The sequence below is a fragment of the Cervus elaphus genome, chromosome X (genome assembly GCF_910594005.1).
Source record: "Cervus elaphus chromosome X, mCerEla1.1, whole genome shotgun sequence".
Classification (NCBI taxonomy): domain Eukaryota; kingdom Metazoa; phylum Chordata; class Mammalia; order Artiodactyla; family Cervidae; genus Cervus; species Cervus elaphus.
This window is the reverse complement of record NC_057848.1, coordinates 158,665,957-158,680,951: the sequence shown is the minus strand read 5'-3', so window position 1 is coordinate 158,680,951 and position 14,995 is coordinate 158,665,957. Positions and strand designations below refer to the sequence as shown.

General features: G+C 38.7%; 1 protein-coding gene across 3 annotated transcripts in view; it reads left to right on the top strand.

Moving 5' to 3' along the window:
* The window catches only part of REPS2 (RALBP1 associated Eps domain containing 2), a 268,277-nt gene extending 254,309 nt beyond the window's left edge, over nt 1-13,968 (top strand). For all 3 annotated transcript variants that reach the window (XM_043896996.1, XM_043896995.1, XM_043896993.1), the window contains one exon: nt 8,330-13,968. In XM_043896996.1, coding sequence (XP_043752931.1) covers nt 8,330-8,398 — 69 coding nt within the window. In that variant the 3' untranslated portion in view covers nt 8,399-13,968. The remainder of the gene's footprint in view (nt 1-8,329) is intronic.
* Nucleotides 13,969-14,995: the final 1,027 nt, after the last annotated feature.

The following is a 14,995-nucleotide window of genomic DNA, read 5'->3' as shown; positions in this document are numbered from 1 at the left end:
AAGATCCCCTGGAGAAGGGAAAGGGTACCCACTCCAGTGTTCTGGCCTGGAGAATTCCATGGACTATACAGTCCACCAAGAGTCGGACATGACTGAGTGACTTTCACTTTGTTTTTGAATTCATAATTTACTTTTCATATTTTATGTTCATTAACAAGTTATTTTAGCTATGGTTATTTTTAATACTCTTTTCCTTTAGCATTTATACTAAATTTAAGTGGTTAATACAGTGCCGTATTAGAGTATTCCGAATTTGACTATATACTTACCTTTACCCCAGTATATTGTATGTTTTCATATTACCAATTAGAATCCTTTCATTTCAGCTTGAAGAACTTCTTTCTACATTTCTTGTAAGGCAGATCTGGTGGTGATCAACTCCCTTGACTTTTGTTTGTGTGGGAAAATCTTTTATCCCTCCTTCATTTCTGAAGGATAACTTTGTTGAATAGAGTATTCTTGTTTGGTAATTTTTTTTTCTATGAGCACTTTGTATTATCATCTCACTCTCTCAAAGGGTGCTAAGAAATCCACTGATAGCCTTATAAGAAGTCCCTTTTAAGTTGTAAACTTCTTTTCTCTTGCTTCTTTTAAGATTTTTCTCTTTGAGTTTTGACAAGTTTATTATAATGAATCTTAAAGAGGAACTCTTCAGTGGAGTTCGTTTGATGAACTTTGAGCTTCATGAACTCTCCATATTTAGAAAGTTCTCAGCCATTATTTCTTCATATAAGCTTTCTGTCCTCCTCTCTCTTCACTTCAGGAACTCTAATAATTCACAAATTATTTCTTTTGATGACATTGCATAGATCATGTACCTTTCTTCATTCTTTTAAATTTCTTTTTTATTTGTTCTCCTCTGGCTGGATAGTTTCAAAACCCTTGAAGCTATATATCTTAGATTCTTTATTCTGCTTGATCCATTCTGATGTTGATGTTCTCTATTATATTTTTAATTCATTCATTTTCTTATTCAGCTCTAGAATGTCTTGTGGCTTTATGATTTCTATCACTTTGTTAAACTTCTTGTTTTATTCATGTAGTATAGTTTTCCTGATTTAATTGATGTCTTTCTGTGTTTTCTTGCAGTACATTGAGTTTCCTTAAAATAGCCATTTAAATTCTTTATTGGGTAAATCCTATATCTCCTTGTCTTTGGGATGGGTTACTGGAAGATGATTGTAATTTGGTGGCATCATGTTTCCTTGAAGTTTTGTGTTGCTATCTTCACATTTGAAGTAGCAGTTACCTCCTCCCAAACTACTTTCCATCAGCCCTGTTAGAGATTCTGACAATTTCTCAGATGTTCTATGGATGCACTTGCTCAGCACTTATTGTTCCTTCTTATGACACAATTCTTAATCTTGTATGCCTTGTTATCATCCTGCAAAACACAAGGCCAAGTGCTGACAGCCTCCCTTTTATTTTGCCAAAGATGGCACTACTGCTCAAATTTGTGGTCTCTCATGGCCTACAGATTTGGGCCAGCAAGTCTTTCTGCATGTGTTCACTCACCATCAGGAATGTTAACAAGGAACTGGCCACAGGTTGATGGTGTGTGTAAGGCCCATGGAGTGCTGAAATGCCTCATAGGTAGTTGGAGGATGCCCAACTTATGGGCAGGGTTATGGGTGGGCTTCTTGATGGCACCCCATGGGACATTTAGTAGGACCCATGTTCCTTTAATCCCTTTTGGGAGTCCTGTCTGCCACTCTCCCAGCCTTTTCCTCCTCCCCACCTCCAGTCATGCAGTTCACAATTCAGTACTCTACCTGGGGAACTTGGTTACTCAGGTATGCACTTTCCTGGGAGAAATCATGAGCCAGAATCTTTTCTAGTCATAAACTGTGCTGCCTTGGGGTAAGGTGATGTGAGTAGTCAAACAGTTCTTCTTACACTCCCAGTGCATCCAGACTTGTGTTATTTTCCTCTAACATTTTGCTTGAAACTTGGACTTCCACAAAAGTTCTTTCATCTCTGGGTGATTGTCTAAAACAGTGTTTCCAAGAGTTTCCTGGACTGTGGCTGAGAAGGCCTAGAGCTGTTTCTTGGACCCTGCTGGGTGCAGAGCCAGAACTGAGATCTGTGTGCCTATTACCAGATGCATGGCTGGATGAGACACATCCTGGTGTCTCATATATGGTGCTGGATCCCATAACTCCCACAAAAACACTTTGTGAATGGATGTCAAATTGTCATTGACAGGGGGACATGGACAAGGGATGTCTTATTCAGCCATGCTACTGACATCACAACTGGTAGTTTTAAGTTTTTAAATGAACTTCCATAGTGTTTTCCATAGTGAGTGCACCAGTATCTATGATCCATTTTGAATTAAGTTTTATGTATGTTGTAAGATTAGGGTCAAGGTTCATTTTTTCCCATATCAGTATTTCATTAATCTAGTATCATTTGTAGAAAAGTTTCTTTTCCTTCTTGGATTACTCTGATGCTGTTCTCAAAATCTAATAACCATGTAAGTGTGATTTATTTATGGGTTCTTACTCCATTCGGTTAACCTGTTTGTTGATCTTTATACTGGTACTACATGGTCTTGATTTCTGTAACTCTTGAAATCAAGTAGTATAAATTTTTCACTATTCTCTCTCTAACTGTTGAGATTTTAGAAAACCTGTCAGTGGTTCTGAGTGTGTAAGTATTTGCAAATTGTTTCTTAAAATTTCATTTCCTAATTGAGTTTATGAAGGTCACAGAATATAAGGTCACACAGAAAACAATCATATTTCTATATACAAGTAATAAACAAACAGCTTGTCACAGAAATTTGAAAAACAATAGTATCCACAATAGCTTGTTCCCTCTGCCAAATGAACTACTTAAGTATAAATTCATCTGTATGCTGAAATGTGCAAAATGCTGCTAAAAGAAATCTAAGAAGACCTAAATAAAGGGAAAAACATACATAGCTTGTGGATTGGAAGATTCAGCATAGTAGTTATACTATTTTTCTCTAGGGTGATCTATAGAATCCTTGCAGCCAATCAAAACCCCAGTAGGATGTTTTGTAGACATAGATCAGCGAATCCTATAATTTATATGTAAAGGCCAAGGAACTGGAATAGCTAAAACAAATTTGAAAAAGAAGAACATTGTCCCAGAGATCCCTAAGGTTTTCCTCATTTCTTTTGATTCTTTTTTCTTTTTTCCTCTCTGCTTCATTTATTTCCACCATTTTATCTTCTACCTCACTTATCCTATCTTCTGCCTCCGTTATTCTACTCTTGGTTCCCTCCAGAGTGTTTTTGATCTCATTTATTGCATTATTCATTTTTAATTGACTCTTTTTTATTTCTTCTTAAAAAAAAAAAAAAGAGCAAAGATGGAGGAATCACTTTCAGTATCAGGCTTCAGTAATCAAGACAGTATGGGATTAATGATGAATCAGTGGAGCAGGATCAGAAGTCCTGAAGTAGACCATGTGAATATAAGCATTTGATCTTTGACAAATGTACAAAATCAGTTTATTGAGGAAAGGATAGTCTTTTCAACATATTGTTTTGTAACAATTGGTCATCCATCTGTAAAAGCATGAACCTTGACCAAAAAATCTCACTTTTGATACAAAGATTAACTTGAAATGAGTCATAGAAGCAAATGTAAAACATAAAGGTATAAATTTAAAGCCTGTAGGAAAAAACATAGGAAAAAGTTTTTGTGACCCAAGGTTAGAAATGATGCCAGAAGCACAAACACAGAAAAAGTCAATAAATTGGACTTTATCAAGATTAAAAACTTTAGCTCTGTCAAAAACACTGTCAAGAGAATTAAGAGACAAGCTATAGACTGGAAGAAAATATTTGCAACCCATGTTTTTTGACAAAGGACTTGTGTCCAAATTATATAAAGAACTCTCAAAACTCAGTAATAAGAATTCTCAAAGCTCAACCAACCCAATGTAAAAATGGGCAAAGGATTTGAACAGATACTTCACCAAAGAGGATATAAGGATGGCAAATAAACATGTGCAAAGATATTCAGCATTGTTAGCCATTAGGCAAATGCAAATTGAAACCATGATCACAGACCACCACACACAGTGATAGAACTGCTAAAACAGAAAATTGTGACAGCATCAAGTGCTGTCACCTGGAACCCTCATGAATTGGTGGTGAGAATGCCAAATGGTACCCCACTCTGAAAAATCATTTGTCAGTTTCTTGTGAAGTTATATATACACTTAACCCTGTGACCCAGCAGTACATAAACATTAATAACAATTTTACATGATAGCTGAAACTTGGAAACAACACCGATATCCTTCAAAGGATGAATGGATAAACTGAGTACAATGAAATAGTATTCAGTGAGCAGAAGGAGTGATAGACACAGTAATTTGAATGAAACTCAAAGGCATTATGTTGAATGAGACAAGCCAGTGTCAAAAAGTTAGGTACTACATGATTCCTTTTATTTGACATTCTTGAAAAGGCAAACTTTTGTATAGTGCTGGAAATACAGACCACTGGCTGTCAAGGGTTATTATGCCTGTGGTAAAGGTTTATATGTCAGTGAGTAGTACCAGGGAGCTTTTTGGTTATTGGAACTGTAATGTACCCACTTTGTGGTGGCAGTTACTCAAATCTATATGTGTTAACATTTGTGGAACTATACACTAAAAGGAAAATAGTCAACTTTACCATATGATAAAAAATAAAATTTTGAAAAATGTCAAACGTCATTCTGTTTTATGAATCTTTGTATGTGACCTTGTTTTTGTTTTGCATTTTGCTTTCGCTTCCCCTCTACCCCCACCTCTTGTGTTGGCATAGGTCACTGTTATCCACTGGTCTCTATACTTCGTAGGCCTTTTTAATTTGGAAACCCATATTCTTCAGTCTTGGGAGTTTTCTTGATTTTTATTGACCCCCCATTTTCCCTGTTCTCCCTTTCTGATATTTTTCTGACACTGAACTTCTTAGTTTTGTTTTCTAACTTCTCTCTTCTAGTTTCGTTTTTTGGTCTATATGTAGAGATTTACTTATTTTTAAGCTCTAAACCTCCTATGCTTAATAACCAAGAGTTCATTTTTTTTCGTTCTCTGCTTGTTTCTTTTTGATGGCATCCTATTCTTGTTTTATGGTTGTAATATCTTCTCTTAATTGTAGTTTTTCTTCTTCCTCAATACTTTTTTATTTTGTTGTATATACTTCTCATTACATAACTTTCCTTCAATAGCTGATACTTTCCTTCAGTAGCTGATGGTCCTTCTCTGCTTATATTTAGGAGGAGGATGAGAATGCAGATTGCAGGTGCATAGCCTGTTGTGGGACTTATCATCTTTGAGCTTCATTCTCCCCCAATTTGACTGAGCTGTAGAGTTGGGGAATCCCCAAAGACAGTGTGGTTGGCTTTTTCTTCTTGGTCTGACTGGACTCCTCAAGGAAGAGCCTCTTCTGGTCTCTTGCATGTAAGGAACACGTGGTCCAGTGGAGCAGAGGACTCTGGTTCTCAGTATTCAGGGTATTCATTTAACCCCCCTATTTCCAGTCTAGTTTTTTGTCCTTAACTGTATCTGTGTATTGGTATTCCAGAGGTCATCTGTTTTGCCTTTCAAAGGAATAAATATTCAGTGTTCTACCCTAGTGGCAAGAAGAATTTGGAAATCTGATTACTTCTGAATCAGACTTTCAAGGAACACTTCTTTAAGGCAATCCTCTTTCCTTCTTTCACTTTCACTTTCATAGATATCTGAGACTGCCAGTTTGTGTCTTTTAGGGATTCTTCTATGTAAAATCAGACTGGTTCTTGTTTTATCTCCATCCTTAGCTTGCAGTGCACTTTTATTTACTTGATCTGAGGAAGTGAAAAAGTTCAAGGTCTAGCTAACAGAAATCTGAAGAATCATCAAGTGGAGCTCTAGTCATGGCCTCTCAGTCAGTTCCCCGACTGAGTTTACAGATACAGAAGCCTTGAATAAAGGGGCATCTTAGTTACCTGCAAGAAGGACCCCACTCTGCAGCCAAAAGTTTATATTGTTAGACTTTCCCATAGAGCCTTGTGCCCTTTTACCAGTGTGACTGTGCACTGGGGAAAAGGGACTCATCAGGTTTGGGGAGGTTTACTGAACACAGGCTCTAAACTGACATTCATTCCTGAAGATCCAAAATGTCCCTATGTTTCACCAGTGAGAGGAGGAGCTTCTGGAGATCACGTGATCAGTTGAGCTGAAGCTCAGGTACATCTCACAGTGCGTCCAGTTTATCCCCAAATCCACCCTGTGGTTATTCCGTCCAGTTCCATCAGGCATCATTGGAACAGACGTATTCAGCAACTGGGAGAATCCCCACACTTGTTTTTCTTGAATTAGCTAATTCATTCAGCATTAATTAGTTTGCCTTCCAGCTTACCAGTTTTATTGCTATCACCTCTTCCCTGTTGTCTTCCCTGTCCTTCTGTGTCTATGACCCTCACCCCACCCCTAATTTAAAAAATTGTTTTAGAGTTCCAGTAGGGGATGAGTTTGGTACATAGGTTCAGATCCAGCTTTACTTGGAAGCACCATCTTTATTATTTTGCTGGGTGATGGTACCTAATCCTATGGCTTTGAAGGCCATCCAACCTCACAAATTTATGTCTAAAGCCCCTCTTCTCTTTCTTCTAAGCTCTAGACATGCATTTACAACTGCTTACTCTACTTTTCTCCTAATATACACATCTCAGATGCTTCATTCCCAACTGTCTCCTTGAAATGTCCATTTCTCATCCAGTCTTCTTGTTCTCAATTAATCCCACACCACCAGCCACCCTCTTGCTCAATTCCAAATCCTCTTCCTTCTTTCCTACATCAGCTTTATCAACATGTCCTATTAGTTCTAGATTTAAAGTATGTCCAGAACCCATCTCCTCCTCTCTGTGGCTACTACCTTGATCTAAGCCATTTTCGTTTCTCACCTGGTTTCATAAGTAACCTCCTAAATGCTCTCTGCTCCGACTCTTGTCCTGCTACAATCCATTGTCTATACAAAAGACAGAGTGAGAATTCTGAATTTGAAATTAGGCCACATGCCTTTCCTGATTCAAAGCTTTCATTGCTGTGCCCCTTCACTTTGAATGGCATCCACACTCCTTACTCTGTCTGCCGGGTCCCTGCCTAACTCTCTGACTTTAGTTCCTGCCAAGGTCTTCATTGTCCCCTCTGTTTTTGGTCACACAAGTCTTGTGGTTTATCAAACCACACCAAGCTTGTTCCCTCCTTTGCAGCCTTGGTTGTTGCCATTTTGTCTCATTGACTATCCTTCACCTGTATCTTCACGTAGCTCACCTCTCACTTCATTCAAGTCTCTTCTCAGTAGCATCAGCTCTGAGAAGCCTTCCCTGACCACGCTCTCCACCTTTCTCCCAGATCCACCATTACCCTCTATTACAGCAGCTTATTTCCTTCTGAAAGCCTCCTGAAAGTATCTCTTTGGTTTTTTTTTTAAACTTTCTTATCTTTCTTCAGCCATTTGAGTATAAGCCCTCTGAGGGCATTGGGTTGAACTGTTTTGTTCCTTGGTGGTATCATCACACCCAGAGCAGAACCGGGCCCTTAGTACATATATATTCAGAGCCTGTTGGATGGTAGGAAGGAGGGTAGGTAAATAAACTCTTGTTGAGTTCCGTAATGATTTTCGTCATGTTTGTTCTTCTGGGATGTCTCAGAATTGAGCCTTTATATAGACTTCTTTTCCACCTTGACTGATTCTACTTCAGAATGCCTTTATGTGCTCTCCTTGTCATTAGGTCTGTTTTAGGGCTCAGAGTTTGAGTTCCCAAATAGCAGACTGCAGATCCTCTTTTCTACCTTTAGCCACACCTTCAGCCACAAATGCAGGATCCTGGATGACACTTTAGTGGAAGGACAGCCAGTATCCTTTCTTATCCCTTGGTCCTGATCCAGTATGGTGCTGGATTAGAAACAAGAGATTGAAACTAGAAATGTAGTCCTGATGACCCACCTCTCAGTATTAGGAGTCTGCTTTTGCTTTTCTGCTCCCTTCTAATCAGTCTTTTTATTTTTAACATCCTTCTGTGCCAGCCACTGATCCTGTTAAAAACTGAGTGTGAGATTTAGGTGTGGGGAGGAGGGAGGGTTGATCAATTAGTTTCGTTTCATCATCTTAAGAAAAGAATTGAGAGACTACAAATTGTGAAGCCTCCTGTGTCCTGTCACCAGCTTCAAATACAATGCCTCCCAGTCTACTCATCCTTGAGTTATATGGCACCTGAATGCTTGTGGGTCCAGTCATAAGTTTCTTTTTAATATCAGATGAAGTGGGGATGATCCCAATAAATGACCCCTCTCTTCTCTTTCTTTTGTACAACTCAGGAGGTTCATCAAGAACGGATTGCACTGGAAAACCAATTGGAACAACTTCGTCCAGTCACTGTATTGTGACCCCCCCACACACAAGATTCAAGTAACAGTGGGTGACCTTTTCTGCCAAGATCTTTCCTTTGAATGTTTCAACACAACTACTTGTCATAGATGTCTGAAACTGTGTCAAAAGCTCTGAGCAGCAGAATGTAATCAATATCACCTTTTCTCTTGTGCTTCACGCGTACATTTTTACTGTGGTGGAAAAAATGCAACTGATTGTCACACTTAAAATTGTAATTATCAGTGGAATTTATCTCCCATTCTTAAGTATTTCCTCAAGGTGTTAGATGTTGCTCCTAATTGAAAACCAATCTTCTAGCAAATAAAAACAATTTAGAGCATTATTTATTTAAAGAGTTTATGATTTGTACAAGACCTTGTAACCCAGTACCTTCAGGATGCTTGTTTTATTTTCATATGTATATCATATATAGTAGATTGGTTTCCTGAATAATTGTGATTCCAACTGTGTAGTTGGATAGTCTTTGGCATGATGATGATAAAAACAAAACTAGAAGTAAACAAAATAATTAACTTTAGACTGGCACTGTACCCTCCACCACTATATATATGCCAAAAATTGCTTCTCTAGTGCCATTTTGATATTATATCTAGCTATGAATAATACATGACCGTTGTTTTCTATGGAATAGCAAAGACTTATTCAGTCTTACACCTCTGTGAAGTAGTAGTTTTGTCCATGATCTGTTTAACTTGGCCCAGCTAGGCTGTCAACACAGATAACTCAGCCCTTTCACGCAGGTTTTTGGACAAGAGCAATCTGCCCTAACTGCCTTGCCCAATCAAATTAAATAACTAGTTGCCAGATCTCTACTTCTATCCTGCATGGGTTAATATATCTGTAAATGCATGAATTTGGAAACCACTCATCAAATGTGAAAGGCGGATGAGACTGTTTGGACTGATGTATGTTTGTTGTTTGAACCCAGGTATTCAAACTAAGGAAGAAGGGGCAATTATTATTACCAGTAATCCAACAGTCTTTGGTAGTTATTTTTGTCTTTGTTATTTTAACCCAGATCACAAGTGTATTGGGTTTGAAGAAACAATGAAAGAAAGCCAATCCTTACACTTGATATATGATTATTTTGTTCTCTATGAAGTGTACTCTTGAGGAGGGATTGGTTTATGTGCAGTTCAGAGGAGCCAACCAATTCCAGTGTAAGTGATGTAAAACAGTAAGCTCAAATCACAGAAGCCAGTATTCTATAGAAATTTACATAGCCCCTGCTTATCCTGTAAGCTCAAGTTGACAGTGGGAATTGACTGACCCTCCCAGATATCTGGGCTCTCCAGCTTTAAAAGCAGTTCAACACATGTAAGTCCATGGCTGATTCATGTCAATGTACGGCAAAAACCACTACAATATTGTAAAGTAATTAGCCTCCAACTAATAAAAATAAATGAAAAAAAATAAAAGCAGTTCAAGATCCTGATGGCAAGCTTGCCATCTTTTGTGCATTTTGCTAGGTTACCAGTTCTTAAGACGCTGTGGGACGTGGGCTATGTCCTTTCTGAAGTGGTTTAGCAGAGCTCTCCAGTTTGCAGGACTAAGCCTTTAATTTCAATAGAGTTGACTGCTTTTAGAAGAAGTAGGCATTTATTTAATGCTTCCTTACTCCATTGGCAAGCTTTATCAATAGTTTAATGGCAGAAGAGAAATGCTCAAACAGATGATTTTTTCCAAAGAAAAACAAATTGTTGATTCTGTTCTGTATATATTAGAGGATTCAGAATTGCTTGGATTTTGAAAATCCTAAGACTTGAACTCTTTCTCTAGTCCCCTTTCCTTCCCTTTTGGCTGCCTTTTTTGTCCCTGTGGGAGGGTTTCAGAGTCAGTTTAAACCTTTTCTAAGATACGAATGGGTGAGTGAACATTTTTTAGGTAACCCTCTTTTCACATGTTCTGAGAACTGGGGGCTGCAACACATTTTATCAACAGTGTCCACGTCGCAGACATTTTACATCATATTTGTCTTTTGTTCCACTCAATCCAGGAAAGTCTAGCATATGCACTTTATCTCATAATCTTCCAGGACATGTGCACACACTCCAGATAGCACTTCATATCCATTAAGCAGACATATAAACTAAAGTATGTTAGTCTATGTTCTACATTTTAAAAATATTAACATGTTTTTCCCTCATCAAGCCAAAACCAGAGTGAGCCAAATTAGGAGTTTGTGTTTTTTTTTTAGTTGGCTTGGTTTTTATTAAAGGAAAAAACTTGCACTGGATAGTCAAAGGCTCATGTGTTGCATAGTATCACCAATATTTTAAGATAGGCATTGCATTAAAGCCCACAACAATACTATCTACACCCCACCTTCCTGACTGGACTTAATAGTGACCACAGTTTCTAAGTTGCCTAGAAGTGGATTTTTTAAAAAACCAACTAAATACACATACAACATCATTGTCACCTAACTAGTGCTCATCCTTTGTTTCTCTGTTTTCTTAGGATGTGAATTTTTAATTTAGGATTATAATTCCTGATAATGTTTCTGTGAGCCTTTCATGTGATTTATAGGAAGACTGGGTTATTGCTGTCACCATTATACCTCTTTTGTAAAACTGCTCAAGAGTAAGACCTGCTTGTTGGGCAGAAATCTGTGGGCAGAATGTTGATGTTGCCCCCATCCATGAGGGTTTAATAACCTTATTGTTAATCATTCTTCCTCCATAGGAGTCTCATAGTTCCAAGGATGAGTGCACAGTATATTACCGATTTACTGGGTACCTCAGCATCTCTGATTTATGGCTTATTGCTTTGGCCACCTCCCTATCCAGCAGCCATGAAGCAAACCCAAAAGGTAGAATGGAGGAGTGTGTCATAATCAAGGCAAACATTTGCCTTAGTTGGAAGTATCTGACTGCTTTATAAATATTAGAGAAATGCTTTGGATCTGGTTAGCAGAGGAGGCCGCTTAGCTGGGAGCTGTGCCCATTTTCTTCTCATTGCACAGTAGGATGTCGGAGATGAGAGGACCTGTTCCCATATCCTGCAGCTGCTTTGGGGAAACCAAGGCCCTAAGAAACCACAGTTCCTAGTCCAAGAATCCATAGAAGGAGGGAGCTATTGACAGAGTTGGATTTTATGGATTCTAAGTTGAGTCCTCTGGCCACTAGCAGTACTAAAAATAGATTTAGAAGGGTTTCTTCTATTTACCATGTTTTATTTACTTAATTAATCAGTTTTAAAATATGGAAACATGTTTTAGTGAGTTTGAGATCTAGATATTTCTCTTGGATTGAAGCAAAAAATAAAATCTGAAAGAATAGGATTGAACTATTTGTTCTTCTGAACACCTCACCTTTCATGATGTAGTAAATTACCCTGGGTTTCTTGGCAGAACTTTTGACAGCTGTTGCTTTGAATGAATTCCATTCCTGTATTCCTTATGGGAGTTTGTTTTTAAAATAGACTACTGTGATTGAAATGAACTCAATATGTAGTAAGTTATAGTTTTCTTCGATATAGCATGGGTTACTTGGGTTGCAAATATTCCATTTCAGCATAGTTTAGGGTGAGTAATCAGAAACATGAATTTTTCTTTGATTCTCTAGTAATGTCTGAACTATCATCAAAGCATTCCTCTCTTCATATGTGATTTAATTCTAGTCTGTTTCTAAATGATATTTGTCCATTTCTTAGATGAGCTTATAACCATGGTAATGATAGATCTGTGCTTATTAATAGAAGATCAATAAAAAAATAATCTGGAATGGATATTTTTCTTGCAGTTAAAACAGACATTTGCAAACATACTGGTTGGAAAGATCTCAATTTTAGTATAACACCTTAGCGGTAAAAACATTTGTTCAGCACAAGCTAAAATCACACCTCCTGACAAGACATCACTAAGGGAATTTGATTTTTAAAATATTAAGAAAAGATTACAAATATCCTAGCAACCAAATCTTCCCATATTACTGACAAGTAGGACTCAGCAGGTTGTGGTTTGAACAGTGTGAATGTGAACAAAATGAAATCTCAGTTGAGAAGTCTTTTTCTCCTCTAGTTAAAGAGAACATTCTAGTAACTTTGGTTTCTCTTTCCAAGTTGTTGACTCTGTTTGAGGTGTACTCTTTGAAACTGATTTCAAAGGATCACTTGAATATACACTTTAGTTATGGGTGCTTTGTTAATAGTATTTTGCATCATGACTCAGTGTGGTTCAGATTCCTAGTAAGAAGTGAGGGGGATGCAGGCTTTTGGAATCCTGAGTCTTTGGAGGCATATCTTGTTTCCCCTTCAGCCCAGGCTAAGGAAGGCTGCCCACCAATACCTGCAGATCAGTCATCAACAGCAGTTTATGAGTCTTACTCTATGAGCCTCCCCACTTTGTTGTTTGCAGTGAGAGATGCAGCTAGTTATGTGACCCTCCCAAGAGCGGCTGTAAGAACAGCAGACCAAGAGGGCCAGACATGCAAAGCAGTGTAAGCCAAATCTGCGTGCTGCTTCCTTCTCCAAAATAGGCTTTCAGAGATTGCCTTACCAAGCATTTCCTGAAACAGCCAGACTGTGAATATGGGCGAGACATCCCAGGTGCACAGTCACTTTTAGGCTTATCTCATTGTTTTCTACGTTAATTGACATTCATGATGGTAGAGGGACCTTTTCCGAAAAGCATTTCAGGTTTTCGACAGGACTTGTTCTAGTGATGGAAGCAGTGCTCTGCTCTCAGTACTTGTGGAATGTTTGGTTTTTGTGTTTTGTGGGTTCTCTTGTCTTGCTCTAAGCCAAGTTCATGACTGTGGGAGATTGGACAAAGTGGTTTATGATTCTGAAGACTGGAACTTAGCAGGTTGAAACTGGAATTTGAGGGTGGCAGTAGGGAAACTTCTGGTCCCAGTTTGGTCATAAAGCACTTGGTTGAACATCAGGATTGGATCCTAAAGCTCTTTCAGAGAGCCCTGCCTTGGGAAAGGAACAGGTGATGCAGGCGCCCCCTTGTATGGAGATTAGGTCAACTGAGTTGATTTGGTTTTTATTTTGAGTTGACTTGTATGAGGACTTTGGCAGTAACCTCCCTGGGAGCTGGTTATATCCTTTCCTTTAGCACTGCCATTCTTCTTGTCTTCAGCACAAATCCAGTTTTCAAGTGAGCCAGAGGTGGGAAGAGCCATTTTAGTCTTTGTAGCTGTGGGCCCGGAGAGATAATCAGCTGATGGTCTATTTTAACCTCAAAAGTTAAAATGTATATTTTTTCACTACAGGTACATTGAACAGTAAAATGAGGAACAGCAAAGTTATATATTTGATGCCTTCTGTCTTTTCATGATAATGTGCTAACAAGTTGTGTTCATCTTTTACTCAGCCAGAGTCTCATTCATGTGCTAAACATTGGAAACTCTATGTATATTAGTCTTAAACATAAATAAATACAGGGTGTCCTATATTTGGATTGTGATTTGTCAACTCAAGCTAACCTTACTGCCTCTCTTTCACACTTGTTGGAAAGTCTGTGGAGAACATAGTAGGTTAGAATCTCCAACTTTGTAAAATGTACATGCTGTGAAACTGGGGTGCTATGTGACAATAAATGTCAGATAACAAAGCTGGCTCTGATGTAGTCTTGGTGTCAGTCACTATATTGTGTGTATTTGGTCTTGTGCATTTAATGCAAGTGACGTGAAAAGGAGTTGGCAGTCTTCCCTATTCAAAGTCTGAGATCTGGTTATTTTCACCTCCTGATCTGAGCTGGGTCCTTAAGCACGATAAACACTCTGCATTCCTGGGGTATTGTGGCTAACTCACAGTGCATTTTAAAGATCCACCAAACTGATAACTTGGCTTAATGTGCAGTCAGGTTGTTTGCTTCATCTTGTTGATGTTCTTTGTGTTCAGAAATGTTTCCAACATGATGTCCTTACCTAGATTGCGAGTGAAGGGGAGGAATCAGGAAGGGCTGGCCTGAAATCCCAACCAAGTAATCTGGCACCCTAGTTGCAGTTTCTTATCTTTAAAACTTGAATAATTTTAGGAGGCACCAGTCTCCTATCAGGTGGGGGTTGTATTCCATATTGTGAATGCAAATTGGCCTCACATAGGATATTTCCAGTCTAGTAGTTCCAAATGCCAAACTAACTCTGGAAAAATCATCCATGACTTGGCTGATAAGCTTGGCCACTGGAGACTACCAGGCCCTGACCGTTCCCAGGGATCTCATGTCATCTAGGCAAGTGGTTCCCAAGTCTGGTCTGCAGACCAGCAGTATCAGCATCACTGGGGAACTTACTTGAAATGCAAAATCTTGGGGCCCACCCCAATCCAATTGAATTAGGAACCCTGGGAGTGGGCTTGGCAATTTTCCTGTTAACAGGCCCTCCTGGGGATAGTGATTGCTCACTAAAGTTAAACTAGTGCTCGCACTAACTACATTTTACAATCAAGGACACTGGTGCAGAGAGGCAAAACTGACTCAACTAATTCTGAGCAAAGGACAAAAATGTTTTCAGGGCTGACTTGCTGCTGTGCTACAGTGTCCATTCATGAATTAGTTCCCTCTCCTCACCTTCCTTCCACAGATATTTATTCTGGCCCTGCTGTGTATCAAACACTATGTTAGGAGCTTAAGATGAGACCTATGG